The sequence below is a fragment of the Mus musculus genome, chromosome 2 (assembly GCF_000001635.26).
Source record: "Mus musculus strain C57BL/6J chromosome 2, GRCm38.p6 C57BL/6J".
NCBI lineage: Eukaryota > Metazoa > Chordata > Mammalia > Rodentia > Muridae > Mus > Mus musculus.
This window is the reverse complement of record NC_000068.7, coordinates 76,368,043-76,386,653: the sequence shown is the minus strand read 5'-3', so window position 1 is coordinate 76,386,653 and position 18,611 is coordinate 76,368,043. Positions and strand designations below refer to the sequence as shown.

Sequence of the window (18,611 nt, the reverse complement as noted above, 5' to 3'; positions counted from 1 at the left end):
AGGTGGAAGTAGTCAGATTTTTTGTCAAAATACCACATGACTAGCCTCTAGTCCAGCTGCTAACTAGAGCCCTGTTCTCCTCATGAGCTAGGCCTCTACTGTCTGCATTCATTTTTTTTTGATTTTTATTTTATTTTTAATTTTTTTTATTACGTATTTTCTTCAATTACATTTCCAATGCTATCCCAAAAGTCCCCCCCCCCCACTCCCCTACCCACCCATTCCCATTTTTTGGCCCTGGCGTTCCCCTGTACTGGGGCATATAAAGTTTGCCTGACCAATGGGCCTCTCTTTCCAGTGATGGCCGACTAGGCCATCTTTTGATACATATGCAGCTAGAGTCAAGAGCTCAGGGGTACTGGTTAGTTCATAATGTTGTTCCACCGATAGGGTTGCAGATCTCTTTAGCTCCTTGAATACTTTCTCTAGCTCCTCCATTGGGGGCCCTGTGATCCATCCAATAGTTGACTGTGAGCATCCACTTCTGTGTTTGCTAGGCCCCGGCCTAGTCTCACAACGGACAGCTATATCACGGTCCTTGCAACAAAGGCTTGCTAGTGTATGCAATGGTGTTATCGTTTGGAGGCTAATTGGACACATGCTCCACTATGTTCATAGCAGCCTTATTTATAATAGCCAGAAGCTGGAAAGAACCCAGATGCCCCTCAACAGAGGAATGGAAACAAAAAATGTGGTACATTTACACAATGGAGTACTACTCAGCTATTAAAAAGAATGAATTTACGAAATTCCTAGGCAAATGGTTGGACCTGGAGGGCATCATCCTGAGTGAGGTAACCCAATCACAAAAGAACTCAAATGAAATGTACTCACTGATAAGTGGCTATTAACCCAGAAACTTAGTATAGCGGAGATATAAGGTACAATATGCAAAACATACGAAACTGAAGAAGAACGAAGACCAAAGTGTGGACACTTTGCTCCTTCTTAGAATTGGAAACAATCACCCATGGAAAGAGTTACAGAGACAAAGTTTGGAGCTGAGACAAAAGGATGGACCATCTAGAGACTGCCATATCCAGGGATCCATCCCATAATTAGCCTCCAAACGATGTCTGCATTTATTTTGCATTCTTATATTTCACGCCACCTTTTCAGACAGGGTCTTACTGTGTCACCTTGGCTGCCTCTTTCTGCCTCCACAAGTGAGTCAGGATTAAAGGTCTGCTTTAATTCTCTCTGCTTATCTTCCAAGCTCCCACTAGAACAACCCATTAAGTTCTGTCTCAAACATTTAATGACCTTTCGAGCCAAAAGTTCCAAAATCTTCCAAACAGCGCCATTTTGTGTTCAACTTATCGAGCCTTTAGGGGGCGCTGCTGTTCGGAGCACCACATCACCTCTGAGAACTGAGAGAGGAGGCTCGGTGAGTGCACCCAGAGAGTAGGAAGGCATGTTGGTAGCCACGGAAAAGGATTAGCTTCTGTTTGGGCTTCTGAGGAACATAAAGAACAGAAGAGATCGGTAGGAGAGTGGATTTTATCTCTAACTGCAGATTAACCAAAGGTATTAAGCATTTTGGGAAGATAGAGGGAGCTCCCTTTGTTATAAATTGTGCTATTTTTATACATTATGAAGGCCCCAGCCAGGAATATTTTGTGAGGGAATTCAAACATAACTGGAGGGTTAGAGCCAGAGAGCTTGGAAACAATTTAATTCCAACCCATAAAAAGTTAACTGTGCCCAGGAAGTAAGTTTGGAGGAAGGAATCTGCTGTTGACGAATCTTCAGGTTTCTTTACTTCAGGTTATTTCCCCAGAGAGCATTTGCCTCTTTTTTTTAAACATGGCTCCGGCTCAAAGAAAAATATTGGCTCAGTTTCGACCTGGACAGATTAACTGAGAGTTTTAAAATTTTCAATAGAGAGATGTCTAGGTTTTAAATACTCCCTGGTGCTCCCTGTAACTGGGCATTCCTGAGTTGGAGTCTAACTCAGGGTGTGGTGGGCATAATGAGGAGGTAATTAAGCAATATTTTACCAACCAACGTCCTGCTAAGTTGACAAGTTCTTAATTTAATTCCTTACGAGCTGATATAAATTTTCATTCTTGAAATTTCAAAATATAAAGTATTTTTTAGTAATTGTCTTTGTGTTTTATTCTGCTTGACAGGTTCTCAACCCTAGGCTGTCTTCAAATGTACAGCAGTCTTCCTGCCTCAGCCTCCTGCGTGCAGGAACTAAGGTGTGATAGAGCATGCCTGAGAGGTACCTACATTCTTATTTTCATTTCAAAATTATTGCATCTCCTATCAGAACCTGTATTGATAATTGCTAATATATCATATTTTTGGAGTGGCCATTATGCTTCTACATTTATAAATGAAAAAAAATGTCTATTCTTTCAAAGCCACTGATTTAAATTTAAGTAAGTGTGGTAGCCTAGACCTATATTACACGACAGATGACATCTCACCCAACACACACACACACACACACACACACTTGTGCACACAAAACATCCCTCTAGATTTTTTTTTTAAATCATTAAGACTTTATAACCCTAAGACATCCTCACAAAAGTATCAACAAATTTTGGTCTAGCAATAAATACCCAACAGCCCACTCTCTCTAGCAAACACTGCTTGTGCCCTGGCCGAGCCGGCAGGGAGACTGTGTGAAATGAGTGTGCGCTTGTTTCACCGACTCTAATATGCAAGTGGCCAGATGAAAGAAACTCCTGTATGTCATGTCTTACCCGGAAGAGGCTGTCAATCACTCTGTGTCACACAACTGGCACGCCTCTGCTTTCACAGATATTAAAAAGTGAAAATACACATCTCAAAACCGACGAAACTTGCCACTTACTTAAATCCTAACCAGCACCTACTGTTTCCTTCTTGTCTTTCATATAAATAAGTCATGATTTAGTTATGCAAAGCGAACTTTATTTCTGCCATACATGACAACATATTTCTCTAAGGAAGCTTTATTTCTGCTATACACAACAACATTTTGTTCTAGGAAACAACTACTATATTAATTTTTCCATTAAGGTCAGACAAAAATACATGTCAGCGATCCCAGATAAGCAATGGTGTGAAGACTATCGGATATGTAAGAAAATAGAAAAAAAAAAAAAAAAAAAAAAAAAAAAAAGCTGTCAACTGTCCACAGGGGTTCGTCCAGTCAGGTTTTCAGTCAGTCAGCTGAGGATTATGTCACTAGTTAGTCTTTGTTCTGTAGAAAGAACACAACACAAGGATGAAAATCATCACGTGCAGCCGATGTAGTTAGCATCCCTCACTGTCGGGAGCTCTGTAACCTTCCGTGGCGTGGCCAGTCTGACCTGGTTCAGCATAAATGCCTCCAAGTAAACAAGACCAGACTTACTTAGAGAGCTGATGCTGGCAGATACTGACTGCATTGTGAGAGAGAAAAGTCTGTAAATTAACTTAAAACCAGATGCTCTGAAATAGTAAAATGTCTATATTCCGCTAACAGAAAGAGAAATATAAAAACAAGACTCACCTTAAAAGGGAGCTCAACTACTTTCAACACTGGCTCTTAGATCTCTCGGGTGGGGCTCACTGAATCCTAGGCTTATTCCTCAGAGACAAGAGCACCCAGCAGGCAGGAGGTGCGTCCTATAAAAGCTAAATGAACAGTGCACCAACCACACCGAAGAAATCCCTCCTGTCATGACATGTAAAATGTGGGAGTCTATCATACTATCGTGTTGAACCTTTAAAAAAAGATCATTCACATATTGATACAGGGTCTCACTGTGTCTTCCAGGCTCTGCAGTTTCTATGATTCTCCTGCCTCAGTCTCTGAAGAACTACAACTATAGGTTCAGGGTTCCACTCTTGACTAATAAAATTATTTAATGCACCCCAAAGGTAGAAAATCTCACTATGCAATCCATGGTTAATAGAGGATGTGCAACAAAAACAAAAGTCATGGTATAAACATCCAAGTTATAGCTATTTCTATCCTAACCACCGCACCATTTTCAAGTAATTTGACCCTTTTTGATCTCTGCCCTGAATATGTATCAAAATTCAATAATGGTAAAAGCGCTGATGGCTAGCCATGCTGAAAACCATGTAGTTCCTTTAATTGGGAAGCCAGGTGAACCTGCATCACTATGAAGGCAAAGCTGCCCTACTTTAAAGCTTGGCTCTCAGTAGCAGCTGGTGGGGAGGGACTTCTGCGCCATCTTTTTCCCCCTTCACCCTTAAGCTTTTCCTTTCTCATCATTTGTATAAGATGACGTCTGAAAGGTTCCACTAAAGCCATAAATATAAGGCTTTTTAGTTCACATTTACAAAGCTTTTCTTTCCTTTAATCAGGAATTTGGCTGTCCCAGTCTCTAACAAGGAACCTAGCCAAAACCTGAGTTCTCTCAAATCTGAAGAGAACTACACAGCTTTCCTTGTTCTGTTCGAGGTGGACCTAGTGCACATCTCTGCTCCCTTCTCATTCACTCCCTCTCTCTAAAGCTCTCCCTGCACACCCACACCAGCCCCACACTCAACATTTCTGCTCTAGTCTCCTGGGTGCTGAGATTACAAGCCAATAATTCCCTTTAAAATGTAAATTATCATTAGAAAGGCTCAACCTTGAGACCACTTTGTATATCTTCCCATACTATGAAGTCAATATCTTGCCTTTTTAAAGGGCAAAAACTCCCTGAACAAAAGCAGCAATTATCTCCTACATACTAAAATATTTAAACACAAGGGTAAGTGTAATTTCTGCATTATACTTTAAAGGACTATTTATTTATACAGAATTAAATTATTAACATCTTATTAGCAAACAAGAAAATTTGCTTGCTAACTCTTCACTGGTACCAGAATATTTTTAGAGCTAAAATGCCAAGCTGTTTAGTGTAATGAGTGTGAATTTCATCATTAAATAAGATATTTAAAAGCACTTTTAAAGCTGGATTATTTCTAGTGGGCCCAGTGGGCATTTTTCCCTGCCAAATGCTTTTCATGAAGAAGGAACTAATGACTTGCTTTGCTCTACAAAACAAGGGTCTTCACCGGAGAGGCCTGCAGTGACTAATTCCAAGCTCCTAGTTCACAACTTTGGCCAGACCTGGACGCTCCTTACGTGGAGCAGGGCTGAGAGGATGATGAGTGAGGGAACAGGAAACAGTCTCTGAAACTCAGAATTCACTAGAGGAAAGCAAAGATGACGTCTCCTTTAAGTCAGAGATATAACTCAGCACAGAGAAAGAAGATTGAGCTTTGAAAACTAACCCGTAGGAAAAAGAATACCTGTGTTATATCAGTATTCATAGAAATGGAGGTTAGCAAATGGTCAGAGTTCTCTAAAAATACACAGATGCACATGAAAGTACTTTCTGAGCATATACTTTCAATGTGCAAACTCAAAAGTTTGAGTCTGGAAAGACACTAATATTTAGGTACAAAAATATACATTATTTCATACTGTTTTTCAGTATGAAGATAGTAAGACATCACAAGATTACTTTTTAAAAGACATATCCATGTATATATATAGATAGATAGAGATATATATAGATATGTGTGTGTGCACGTGTACACGTCTGTCTGTCTGTCTGTGAATATGTATACATGACTGAGTATGTTCACAGAGTTCAGAGGAGAGCACTGAGTGCCCTAGGGCAGTGGTTCTCAACCTTCCTAATGCTGTGACCCTTTAGTATAGTTCCTCATACTGTGGTGACTCCTAAATTAGATTCATTGTTACTTCATAATGGCAATTTTGCTACTGTTATGAATAATAATGTATAGATTTGTCTTGTGATGGTCTCAGGTCGCTGCACACCACAGGTTGAGAAACACTGCTCTAGACTGTAAGGTCTATACAAGTGGTTATAGAAGCAGCCTGATGTGGGTCCTGTGAAAGAGCTGCAAGCACCTTTAACTGTTAATCCATCTTTCCAGCCCTGAATTTAAACAATTTTAAATTAACAAAATATATTGAAAGAAGAACTTGGCTTTATTAATAGTTTTAAGCCAACATGGTTTTATCTGGCTTCTGAAGTCCCCAGAAGGAAAGCTTACAAGTGAAATACTTACAGACGGTCCTTTTCTTAGGCTCCTTCGCTAGTGGGTGAGAAGCACTTACCTTAAGGCTCAGTAAGTTCTCTGCCTCTTTTTGGATTCTTCTCTTGGGGAATCTGCCAGCATAACCTTAAGTCTGACCCCATTCAGAATCTTCCCGTGCAGAGTTGTGATGGCCTCATTGGCGCTCTTTCTATCGGCATACTTGACATAGCCCACATTTTTTCCCGACACAAGGTAGACCTCGATCAGGTTCCCAAAACGGCTGAAACAAAGTAGAAGACCATCTACCTGTAAGTTCTAAATACAAGTCTCCACTCTTTCCCGATGCCTGTCTACGTCAGCATGTAACTTCTGCTGGCGCCGCGCAGCAAACAGCGCCTTCTTCAGCAAACTTCTCTTGGCTCCCGGGGGGCCTCCTTCCTCACCAACAGCATCTTTGCCTCTCCCTCGCTCTGACATTTTTTTCATGACTCTCCCTACGCCATGGCTGTCCCTTTCCAATTTATCCTTCACTCTGTCTTTTTCCTGAAGCATCTCAACGGTTCTACCTTGCCTCCTAGGTAAAAATGAACTTAGCTTCACTGGTGTCCCCAGCTTTGAATCCTCTACAGTCTCTCATTGTCCACATTCAAATGATCTCTTTTCATATCCTTCCAGCCAGAAAAACAAAAACCCAAACCCAAGCCATACCCCCCAACCTCCTACTCTGGCAAAACTAGGTTTATCCTTCAGGTCTCAGGACCCATCCTGCTTCAAAGAGAAATCTCAGAATTTCTGTGGGACCTTCCACTGCTGCTCTGTGTAACAAATGTCCTGTTCATGAGGTAGAATGCTTTGTTTACAACACACTTCGCATGCCAGCCCAGTGCATGCCCAGCACAGAGGGACGCAGTGGTTCAAGAACAAAACCACCAGACCCAAACCTAAATGAATCAGTTACATAAGGTCGACACATCTGTACATGACTGACATTGTGTGTGGCGCTTTTACATGCTACCTATTTGTTTAACTAATATACAATCTTAGAGGGAGGGGAAAAGGCAAATGTCTAAAAAATAGCTATGGTAGATATAAAGTTATATTAAGATACAAAAATAGGTAAGACCCTCCTCTTGCCTTTATTCTTACTACATATTATCCCCTATAATTAAGTGATTTGCCCTCCATGTCATAACCCTCAGGATCCAACCAAGTGTGGGTAAAATGTAAGATGTTTAGTAAACACTGAATTATAACATGGAGAAAACATAACGTCAAAACAACAGGTCTATGCAAATGAATCTTCTCTCAAGAGACAAGTGACTTTTTCCATTCTCTACCTTCCTGTATATCTTAAGTCTTAAAAAAGAAATCAGGGAAATTCCGTGTGTAGGTCAGGATGTGTGTCTGACGGAGAAAAGAAAATGAGCATAAAGAAAAGATCAGTTAAGTCTTTAGAACTCAGAGCAGGTCACGGCGCAGCAGCGGGAGTGTGAGAATAGTGGTTACTGGTTTAAATGAGTGTACTTGCTTACAACTACCAACGGGTAGCTTTGAGAACCTTACCAGAATATATCCTCCAACACGTCTAGTGGCAAAGGATGGGGATTAAACACAACAAACAGCCTTTCTTTCACTGGAGTTTCAGGCGGCGCTTTCTTTTTGCACGACGGAAGTACAACATCTGTCTGGATTTGAGGCGCCTGTGAGGCAGCATTTCCTCCATATTGCTGCAGAAGAGTCCGGCACAAAGGGAGAGAAAAGAAGGCAGCCCTTCAGCGCTTTGGGGACAAGAGCTAAGGGTGTGTTCCGGCACCCACGTGGTCTTTTACTACAGCTCTGAAAGTGTTCTCGGTACAGACGCAACACATTCTTACCCACTTACCAGAAACTGCTGCTGACTCGTGGTACTCCACACCATCGACGCGAGCTGGGCCGCCACCATCTGTGTCGCCATTTTCCTGATGAGTCTGGAAACAACAACCGACGGTTTATGGGAAACTAGAAATACTCAGCATCTTAACAATAATTTGTTTGCTGTGGCTTCCTCACCTGAGGTGAACTGTTTATTTTTATCCGTCAAGCCAGAGTCACATGGCCCGCGGTTTGACTTGGGCCACCCTGGAATGGTACTTACTCTGTCATATTACTCCCGTCATCCAGGAAAGAGACGACTATCCGATTCCCAGGAGGGTACTGGAACCCATGCAGTTTGTATTTTGCATAAATAGCTGATGCTACGTTAAAATACTGAACCACACCATGACCTAAAATAGAGAATATACAGACATGCAAAAGGCAGCATCCTTAAGGCCTAAGTTACAATGTATTCCTTTCTTTCTCTTTTTTAGTTTTTAAATTTTACATGCATTGGCATTTTGCCTGCATGTATGTCTGTGTGAGGTGTCAGAAGCTCTGACACTGGAGTTACAGACAGGTGTGAGCTGCCAGGTGGGTGCTGAGAATTGAAAGAGCAGCCAGTGCTCTTAACCAAGGAGCCTCCTCTCCAGCCCCAGTTACAATGTATTTCAAAGGTGGAAAAATACAGGACTTCCATTTTTCTCACACAACCAGTAAGTACAAATCAAAGATAACAGAGAACAAAGTTCTGCTAAACATGCATGTAACATTATTTGTAGGCAATGAAATGTAAGTTAGATCTTTGTAAAATACAAACATTTTTAAGAAATTGTAGTATCAGTATATATTCTATCTAATGAGTTGAATTTAAAATATATATTTATTCTTCTCTTAGCAGGAACTTGCTAGACCAGGCCATTGGCCTTAAACTTGTAATCCCACTGTTTCGGTCTCCCATCGAGTCCTGGGATTACAGGCGCTTAGCACCAGGCCCAGCTTACGTTTTCTTATATAATAGCCATATACATAAAAACCAAAATCTTAATTCTTTGAAGCTAAGAGTTTTTCTTGTTATACTGAACAGGAAACAATGAGAACTTGTCCACGGATATAGTCAGCTAGTTGCAACCGTGGAGGAGGGTGGTCTGTATGAAAATCAGAAACGTTGCCCGTTTCACATTCCTTTGAAGAGACTTCAGCTCTGGGGCTGGGTGTCAATTGAGCGGGCGGTGCGGGGGCAGGGAGAGGTTTATCCCGGAGCCCAGGGGCTTGTGACACAACCAAGAAGCTTTCATGACTTCTCTGTCGTGAGAAACACAGTGCTGGCCTCTGTAAATCACACGGACTGAGTAGGTTTTACTGGACTGAGTAGGTTTTACTGTCAGTCTGACGTAACCTAGGGCTGCCCGGAAGGAGGAGCCTCAGCTGGAGACCCGCCTGGACCAGACCCCCCGCTGGCGTGCTGTGAGGAAGGGCCCTGACTGTAACTACCACGAATCAGAGAATGTAGGGAGAGGTGCAGAACACTTAGGATGCCAGAGAGGTAGAGAGACCTGGAAATGCAACGAGGAGGACGCTTTAAACACTTTATATGCATCAACTCAAAGAGCCAAACCAGACCCTAGCCTGAGGCACTGTTGTTTTACAATGGGAAATAGAGAATTCTTTATTTTGTGAGAGTTAAAATATCTTTTATGGTGAATGATTTTTATATAAAAAAAGATAACATTCTTGAGGGTTTATTTACTAAGGTATTGTTGGATTTTAAACTATAAAATAGGAAAAACGGAGGGGCCAGAAGAAGGTAGTGAGATTAAAGTACATGATATACCTAACAAAAATGTCATTGTGGGGCTGGCGAGATGGCTCAGTGGATAAGAGCACTGACTGCTCTCCCAAAGGTCCTGAGTTCAAATCCCAGCAACCACATGGTGGCTCATGACCATCCATATGAGATCTGACAACCTCTTCTGGTGCTTCTGAAGACAGCTACAGTGTACTTCTGTATAATAAAAAATAAATCTTTGGGCCAGAGTAGACTCTGGCTTCACATGGTTAAAAAAAAAAAAAAAAAAAAAAAAGAAAAGAAAAAAGAAAAAAAATTCACTGAATAATAAACCTGTATGTTAACAAAAAGAACTAAAACAAACAACAACAAAAACCACCTAGAAAAAGAAAACATAAACTTCCTGCAGCATAAACAGCATAAGAAAGTATCATGTGTGAATGAAAACTGATTTCACAGAGCACTGCAAACTTAACAACAGCAAAACATCATTTTACCGTAATTTGAATAAGGATCTCGCGGAACCTCACAATACTCCAGGCCTGGGACGATGTCAAAAATGCTGAAGAGCTGCTCTTCCGTGAAGGGGACTCTCGACACCACCGACAGGCGTTTGGAGACAGCTTCTTGGCCTCTGCTATCGTTCTTGTCAAAAGTTGAAAATTCAGATTGCTGTTCTCCAACTATATATATAGAATACACACACATACATATTTATACATAATACACATATATAAATGAATAATTAAATTTCTATACATTAAAAATTATGTAACCATTTTGCACAATGATATTTAAAATGTCTAAACATGAGACACTATATTTTGTATTATTCTTTTAAAAATATATTTTAATTTATCCTCTGAGAGTTCATACACGTATACAGTACGTTTTGATCATATCTACCCCTGTCTTTTGTAGTACTGTAGTATTCTACAACCATAGAGAAGCAGTGACAGGAAAGTAGACAGCTTCGCCCACTTCCTTAACTTCAATATAGAACTCCTTCAGGAGAGCCTAAGTTCAATACCACAGGAAGGAGTGTAGAATATAAAACTGTAAAATATGGCAAGAATCTTATCTGAAAAGTCCTGCCTGCGCCTCTGTGGACTCTAACCCACTCTCCCCCACTTCGCAGCGTCTGCCTTTGGTCCTCTCCTCTCTGTAAACCAAGCTTTACAGCAGCACAGTGAAGGGATACCTGTATAAAACTTTCATACTTTTGGTGAATTGCGCAAAAAAGCAGAATTCACACACACAAAAAATATAGTGGTTAACATGTTAGTATGTAGATAATGAGTAGCTAGTCAGAAGAATCTATATTGTAAAGAAGGTAAACAAAGTTTATGAATTAAGGATGTTAGAAGAACTGAGCAACTTCTCAGGAAAAAACCCAGCAACATATCAGATTTTCATTCACTAGGTAGCATTTTCAGGTTGCTGACAGAGAACGGCTTGAAGTCAGCTCACAGGTAACCAATATGCTACATATTAATATGAAGAGGTACAGGCAGTCTACTCACCAAAGGGAAACAGATTTGCTCTGGGTTCCTGTCCCAAAGCCTCCTGCCTCCCGCTGCTGTAATCATCTTGTTCTGGGGACCCCGACACTTTATTTTTAGGTTCAGCCAAGAGTGCTCTGAAACCTGAAAATGAGAACCCGTGAATTTTCAAGCTTCATAGCAAACTTAACATGTTTGATTTTTGTGGATCTGACCTAGTTTTAGAAATATAACCATACAAGGCAGAATTTACATGGTGGCCATCCCCATCAGACTGACTTGTTTCATAGTTAAAGGACAAAAAGTATACGAGAAAACAAACAAAACAAAGAAAACAACAACAACAAATCAAGAGCCCCAAGTAGAGGTTAATACAAACAAGCAAGGTCAGCATTGCTGAGCCATTCTTCCAAAAGATGGTGTCGCCCATTAGCCCAGCATGCTTAGCGCCAAAACCCCATTGGCTGTCCTCATCTTTAGCCTGTTACCATGCCTCCCTATACAAGGTGGGAAAGCCCCACAAACCCTCTAAAACAAAATGCTTATCCATATTATGTGTACATCAGTATATGGGTTCATAGTGTTCATATTATCCAGCAGCTGCAAACACGGCGAAACAAAGCTGGTCTGAGCTCATTCTATCTGCAGGGAGGAGTTATGACTCTACAAGGACTAGGAGGTCAGGGAAAACAAGATGTACTTTTGTTTTCAGTCTTATCAACATAGACATAGAGTTTTAAATGTCAGAGCTAGCAGGTACTTCACCTATACCCTCCTCTTAGCATACTGAGGAACATACCACAGGAAGCCAGTTAAGACTGACTTCTGAGAAACAGAAGGACCTAAGAAGAAAATCACAGTGTGGACTTTAGAGGCAAATAAGAATTCTACTGATCAACCGCAACTCTTTCCTGTATATACAGATTTTTATAACAGTCTAAAGCACAGAGTTTAGTACACCTCTTATTTGCTGAATTCAATTTTATATATAACATTAAACATCCAACAATTTGCCTCTATAGCTTCAAATTATTTACCCGTGATAGCAACTCTTACCAATGCCATCCTTAATTTGTATGTTTGTTAGTATAATAAATCCTTCTTAGGGCTTAGGTCAAGTAGGAACAAACAGAATCAGATCTGCTGGGCACAGGGGCATTCGCCTGTAAAGCTGACAGCTAGGAGGCCAGGGCAGGGGAATCACAAGTGAAAAGTCTAGTCTGGGCTACACAACAAGACTCTGTCTTAAGAAAAACAACAAAGAAAAATACTTTTAAAAACCTAAAAGGGTAAATCAGTTTTCAATACTTTAAATTACAAAATAATTTTTAAAGCCCCAAACCTATGCAAACAATGAGCCAGGAGTGTCCTGCACTTACTATGGAGGATTCAGCCGATCGTGTTTCTCAGGATGGCATCAGTGCATGACTGATTCATCAATGCAAAATGTTTTCAGCCTTGGATCTGTATAAATACCTGCTACACTACTTACATGGCATAGCATGGAAGGCTGTTATTTATAATAATGAGAATTTCTTTTTAAAGGCCTTTTAGCAAAGTTAAAAACAAAATATAAAAAAGTATATTCTGGGGCTGAAAAGATGGCTCAGTGGTTACAAACACTTGTGGCTCTTACAGAGGACCTGGGTTCTGTTCCCAATACCCACATGGAGGGTCACACTCATCTGTAACTCCAGTTCCAGATCTGATGTTCCTCTGGCCTCGGCAGGCACTGCACCCATGTGGCGCACAGATGTACATGTAGGCACAACCACCAAACACATAAAATAAAACTTTAAAAGCCCATTCTTACTTCTATCACAGTTTTCTATTGCCTGGGCAGCTTGTGATGGTTTTAAATAGCGCACGTAGCCCAAGCCTTTACTTTCTCCAGTGACTTTATTCTTAATAATGCTGCAATACTCGATATCTCCATACACCTACAAGAGTCAAAAGAGATGACCTTAGGAGACTCACAATTGAATAAGATAGTCCAAGACTGAAAATTATACGTATTTGTGTCTCGTGCGTGCAAACAATGCAATCCTTCAAGGTGACACACACATTCTATACTGCTGATTTGACAGACAATGAAGCTGAGCCTATAGAAATCTTGCCTAAGCCACAGAGAAACTAAACTGGGAGAGAAAGGCTTGTCCACACTGTCTCACTCAGTAGACAGGTGGGCGTGCTCTGGAACTGGGATTCTGAGATTCAGCCCTAGCTCAACCACTCAGTAGCCAGGCAGTTTACTCTCCTCTGTCAGCATCTTCAGCACCTCTGACCTCACTGGACTGCGAAAGGTTAAATGGACTGATCCAGATTAAACGCTTAAGAGTCTAGGAGACGCTCAATACGCAGCAGTATCTGTTGAAAATGTTTACGTGTCTCCAGCAGCATCGTGAATGACTGACTGGATGCTCTTTTGAGGATCAGTTCAAAGCAGAACATAATAGTCTACTCAGAAAATTAGTGTTTGGGAGAAACACACAGTAATGTTTAATGTTGGAAGACACGTAGGCTTATAAACTCATGCTATGTCATTTAGTATGTATTTTACAAAATTCTCTTGTAAACAAGTTTATTATATATTTAGATTAAGGTGCTTTATTATTCTCTGAGAAAAAGTTAGGTAAACATTTTCTTACTATTGGAGGAAGTATGGAGTACAAATTTTTGGAATCTGTTATTTCTGAAGGTCAACTGGAGTAGGGCCAAAGACATATGAAAACTATTTTTTCCTGCTAGCTTCTTTCTTCTTGCTTGTCACCCACCTCCAACTCACGGTGTTAAGAGGTTAGACAGAAGAGAATACCATAAGAAAGCAACCACCTCGAAACAATTAAAACCGTGTTGAGTTTCTGTTGAGAAAAACCTACAAATAGTTGCTGCCTACAAAGATTTAAAATTATTTGTCCAAAGTCATTTTCTCTGATTAGCAGCTCAGAGCTGTAACGTTTTCCCTTAACTGTGACCCACAGAGAAGCTCAATCTTAGGATAAAGCTAGCTGTGAGTGAGTGTGATATCAACATAGCACAGGCCATGATCAGAATTAGCCAGCACAGCTCACGTGCTCAGGCCGGTGACTCACTCTGTGGAGGGGCAAGATAAATGAGAACCAACCAGTGCTTTGGAATTTTGAGAGCAGGCTCTGGGGGCAGAGAGGGCTTATATTTTAGTGCTATCACCTATAGCTGTGTAGTCTTAATGAAAATACTCAGCGTTTGCACTTCATTTTCTCAACCTAGATCTTATGATGAACTCTCATTACAATCGTCCAGCTGTTAGTGACTGTTAATAACAATGTTGAGGGCGGAGCTATGATGATAACACAAAAGTACCTTGAACTTCTCCCGCAGGTCTTCTTCTGTATAGGACTTTGGTATCATAACAAAGATTCTCGTGAGTTCTTCATCTTCAACATCCCTGTGACTTCCTGATGATCGGGACTGGGCAATGAAAACCTAAGAAACATATAAAGCCTTCAGAATAACGCTGTGTATTCCTTAAGCATATTACTTTATAACCCTGGCTACAGTTTAACTCTGTCTGTAGGCCAGGCAGGCCTTCAGGTAATATGGAACACCTTATTCACAAGGACCCATGAGGGGTGCTCTGTGTGTGTGTGTGTTTCCTTTAAGGAGGGCAGTGTGTATCACTGAAGTGTGAGAAAACCATGGAAAACGGAACACTGCAGGAGGCAGAAACTCAAAAGACACCGAATATAAAAACCACGACACTGTGTACTTTTGTGGAAGAGAACACTGGGTCCAGGAGAAGGAGAGCTTACCTTTGCTCAGGAGACAGCTTGCTATAGAGGCAAAGGACCCTACTTACAAGACAGAGTTAGAGGCATATCCCTAGGTGGTCTATTTTAGTTATTTCTTCAGTAATACCCACCATATGTCAAGCACTGCCAACGGTATTAGAAGAAATGGGCAACTCTAAGTTAATTTAATCAACACACCGGTAATGAAATAGCCAAAGAAACATACAAGAGAAACTCGAAAGAAAACACAAATAGTAGATAAAAGGGGAACCTTGGATAAATAAGAGCGGGGATACCATCAGATCACAAATTTCTAAATTTTCGAGCCTAAAGAGCTTATAAAGTCCCCTGATTAATGACTGTATCTATATAGCGCACATGAATGACCTAGCACACACCTTGTTCTCAAAAATTTTAACCCCGTTCCTCCCTTGCTCTCCCCCCGCCCCCATTTATTTCCCCTTCTCTACGTGCTCATGGCTGGCCTCTTCTTTCTTCTTCCTTTTCTTTCTCTCTTCTTCTTCTTCCTCCTGCTCCTTCTTCTTTCCCTCCCCCTCCTCCTCTCCCTCTGCCTTTCTCTGCCCCTACTACCCTCTAACTCCCCTCCCCATGCCCAGGTGCAGCATAGAAGAGGGGCTGGAGACACTCTAGCCCACAGTCCATGAACACTCGTAAATGGTATTCTTACAAAACCCAAACCAGAATTCCCCCACACCTTGCACCGTTTTCTAGGTTTGCCCCTTTCCAGTATAGCATAGCTTGTCACAAAATACTTTTACTTTGATAATTTTCTGTTTATAGGCATGGTGCTGTAATTTTTTTTTTACTTAAGAGATCCTTCAAGCTTTGTAAAAGTAAAATACACGAGGAAAAAAAACCCTAAAACTAAATTTTCTAGTCGCGAAGGTAATTACAGTGTTCGAGAGAGGAAGCTCAGAAAAGTTTTCACAATAGACAGGAAGACGGGGACAGGAGGTTGACTGACTTACGAGGTCAGCCACAGTTGTGCTATCCTTGGATGTGGCTACCCAATCTGTTCCCAGGGTAAGAGGCTCCTTTGGCCAGAGGCCGGGGATCCGCTCCTCCAAGCCATCCTCGGCACACTCACGGTGCGTGCAGAATCCAACCCCTCTCCTACCAGATGCACAGCATCCCCGGCGCAGCAAAGGGGCGGGAGAGACCCCAACCCATACCGCCGTCACCCTCGCGAGCACCCTCAACCCCGGGCACCCATATCCCAAACACCCCAACCTGGGCATCTCTACCTCACACACCCTAAACCAGGCACCTCAGCCCCGCACCTTGATGGGCTTGGTGTCGCTGGGACCCAGGCACTGTCCGTGCATCTCCTCCATTGCCCGGCAGGCCTGTGAGCTGCGCGCGAACTTGACGAAGGCCACGCCCTTGGACTCCTTAGTGTGCTTGTCGCGCACCACCCAGATGTCCTGGATGTCTCCGAAGGGCGAGAAGCGCTCCCTCAGCACCAATTCGGATGTGTGCTTGCTGATCACTAGAAAAATGCGGCTGTTGGGCGGCTCATCCAGGCTGTCTACGCCCGGGCGGAATCCTCCGCTGCCTCCCAAGCCGCCGGCGTCGTCCATGGCGCCCCACGCGGGACCCAGGCGCAGCCCCCCTGCAGGCCCTGTTCACCCGGCAGGTTCTCGGCCGCTTCCCGGCCGCTTCCCGGCAGCTCCCCGTCTCGCCCCACGCCGGTAAGCAGCTCCGCTTCCGGAAGAGCCGAGAGCCGGAAAGCAGGTGCGTCCCGCAGTGAGGTCTGCGGGCTTCCGGGAACATTCTGCAGCGCCCCCTGGTGCCACGGTGGACTCAGCAATCTCAAATCTTCAGTCCCAGGGAAAACCAAGAATGGGTTTATGCAAACCACTTTGCCCTGTGGCTAAAAAGATCCACCTGCCTGATTCTTAAGCCTTCCCAAAGCTGGCTTCTACTAAGCCTGTAATCAGATTGCTACATTTGAGGCCTCCTGGGCTACATAGTAAATTTGAGGTCAGCAAAAGCACCACACCAAAAATATACAAAAAGCAGGCAGGCTTCACTCAAAATGGTCCATAGAGACAGGTACAAAGGACCATTGCGTTGGGGTCTTGCAGTAAGGGGGAGAGACTGGACTTGGTTCCAGTAAGATAAATGGAGGACAGTACAATATGAGTTAGTATAAGGACAATTACTGAAGATCGCGGGGTAAGAGAGACTCTCAGTAGATCTGCTTCCCAGAACTTAGGCTGTAGATAAGTGATAAGTTGATAAGTAATAAAACATTAACAGCCGGGCAGTGGTGGCGCACGCCTTTAATCCCAGCACTTGGGATGCAGCAGCAGGTGGATTTCTGAGTTTGAGGCCAGCCTGGTCTACAAAGTGAGTTCCAGGACAGCCAGGGCTATACAGAGAACCCCTGTTTCGAAAAACCAAAAAAAAAAAAAAAAAAAAAAAAAAAGACATTAACAGCAGTCAGACATCAAGGATAAGAATTATGGCGAAACTGACTTATCAGGATTTGTCCTCCAATTAGATTCCCCTAGAACAGAAAGCTGGAAGTTGGATCTAGTCAAGCAGAAGACCTGGGGGGAGTTTGTCTGAAATTTTGGTGAAAACACAGTCTTCATCACCGTTTTGGCGTGGCCTTGTTAGGATGGGTGTGGCCTAGTTAGAGTGGGTGTGGCCTTGTAGGAAGTGTGAGGTTGAGCTTTGGGAGTTTCAGTAGCAGTGCCTTCTTTCCCTCTTGTCTTTGGACCTGGAGGTAGAACTTCCAGCGGCTTCTCCAGCACTATTATCTCTGCCTGCTGCTATCCTTCCCGCCATGATGACGGTGGACTCAACCTCTGAAAGTGTAAGCCAGCCCCAGTGAAATGCTTTCCTTTATAAGAGTTACCGTGGTCATGGTGTCTCTTCGCAGCAATAGAATACTAAGAGTTAAAACCATAGAGTCTGATGGCTGAAAGGAGCCTTTTACAACCATGGAATCCTTATCCCTATTTTTAGAGATGAGGAAATCTGAGGCTCAAAGTTAAGATGCACAGGTAACAGAACCAGGCCCAGAGGCAGCTGTGTGTGTGATCTACGCAGCTACCGCAGCCCATCCAAGATGCACGAGCAGGGAGAGTGATGGATGCACATCTGAGAACTACGAGAAATTAGAGGGCCCAAGCAAAGTGCGAAATGCCCACTGGCTTCCACGGCATATTAGTGAACCTTGGTGATGAGGTGAACAGGCATTTAGGACAAAGGACTGGGTTAGCCTTTAGTAGCACAGGAATCGCAGAGCTGGGCTAGGGACGCACCTCCTAAAATGCCCATACCGAGGCTGCTAAGATCGGGCCATCTATGAAGTCAAACACATCCATGTTTATTGTGCATCAGTCATGCATGCCAGGAGCTAGAGACTCAGGGCTGGAGAAAGAACCATCACTGACTCTTGTGAGATTCTCTACTGCGGAGTAGAAATAATGTTACATACTAAATAGAGCAGGTGTCAGGCATAATTAGTGAAGTCATCCATTCATTCAATTGACCTTATTTTTTTTCCAAAGATTTTTATTTAACTCTATTTTATAGATATGAGTGTTTTGCCTAAATGTACCATCTGTGTCCCATGTGTCTGCAGTATCCGTGCAGGTCAGAGGAAGGCATTGGATTCCCAGGAACTGAAGTTACAGATGGTTGTGAGCTGCC

At 42.5% G+C, this 18,611-nt stretch overlaps 1 protein-coding gene across 2 annotated transcripts; it reads right to left on the bottom strand.

Annotated features, from left to right (window-relative positions):
* Positions 1 to 2,885: 2,885 nt before the first annotated feature.
* Rbm45 (RNA binding motif protein 45) lies at positions 2,886 to 16,695 on the bottom strand. Of its 2 annotated transcripts, NM_153405.2 has the most exons (10): positions 16,226 to 16,670; positions 14,497 to 14,619; positions 12,968 to 13,094; positions 11,176 to 11,298; positions 10,150 to 10,335; positions 8,144 to 8,273; positions 7,892 to 7,976; positions 7,573 to 7,736; positions 6,089 to 6,289; positions 2,886 to 3,199 (listed from the first exon to the last, which is right to left on the bottom strand). In NM_153405.2, exons 1-9 carry the CDS (start codon positions 16,523 to 16,525, stop codon positions 6,097 to 6,099), a joined length of 1,431 nt encoding a protein of 476 aa, NP_700454.1. In that variant the 5' UTR covers positions 16,526 to 16,670; the 3' UTR covers positions 2,886 to 3,199; positions 6,089 to 6,096. The 2 variants fall into 2 exon arrangements, 1 of the variants encoding a protein (NP_700454.1); XR_003952822.1 differs by lacking the exon at positions 12,968 to 13,094 and having other exon boundaries at positions 16,226 to 16,695.
* Positions 16,696 to 18,611: the final 1,916 nt, after the last annotated feature.

Bases quoted from the DNA above. Each gene is read 5' to 3' on its own strand.
- Rbm45 (NM_153405.2), bottom strand. From the start codon at position 16,525: ATGGACGACGCCGGCGGCTTGGGAGGCAGCGGAGGATTCCGCCCGGGC. The intron at 13,095-14,496 runs GTACTTTTGTGT...TGACTCTTGTAG, and splicing joins ACCTGCGGGAGAAGTTCAAG to GTGTATGGAGATATCGAGTA. The intron at 7,977-8,143 runs GTAAGTACCATT...TGTTGTTTCCAG, and splicing joins GACGGGAGTAATATGACAGA to ACTCATCAGGAAAATGGCGA.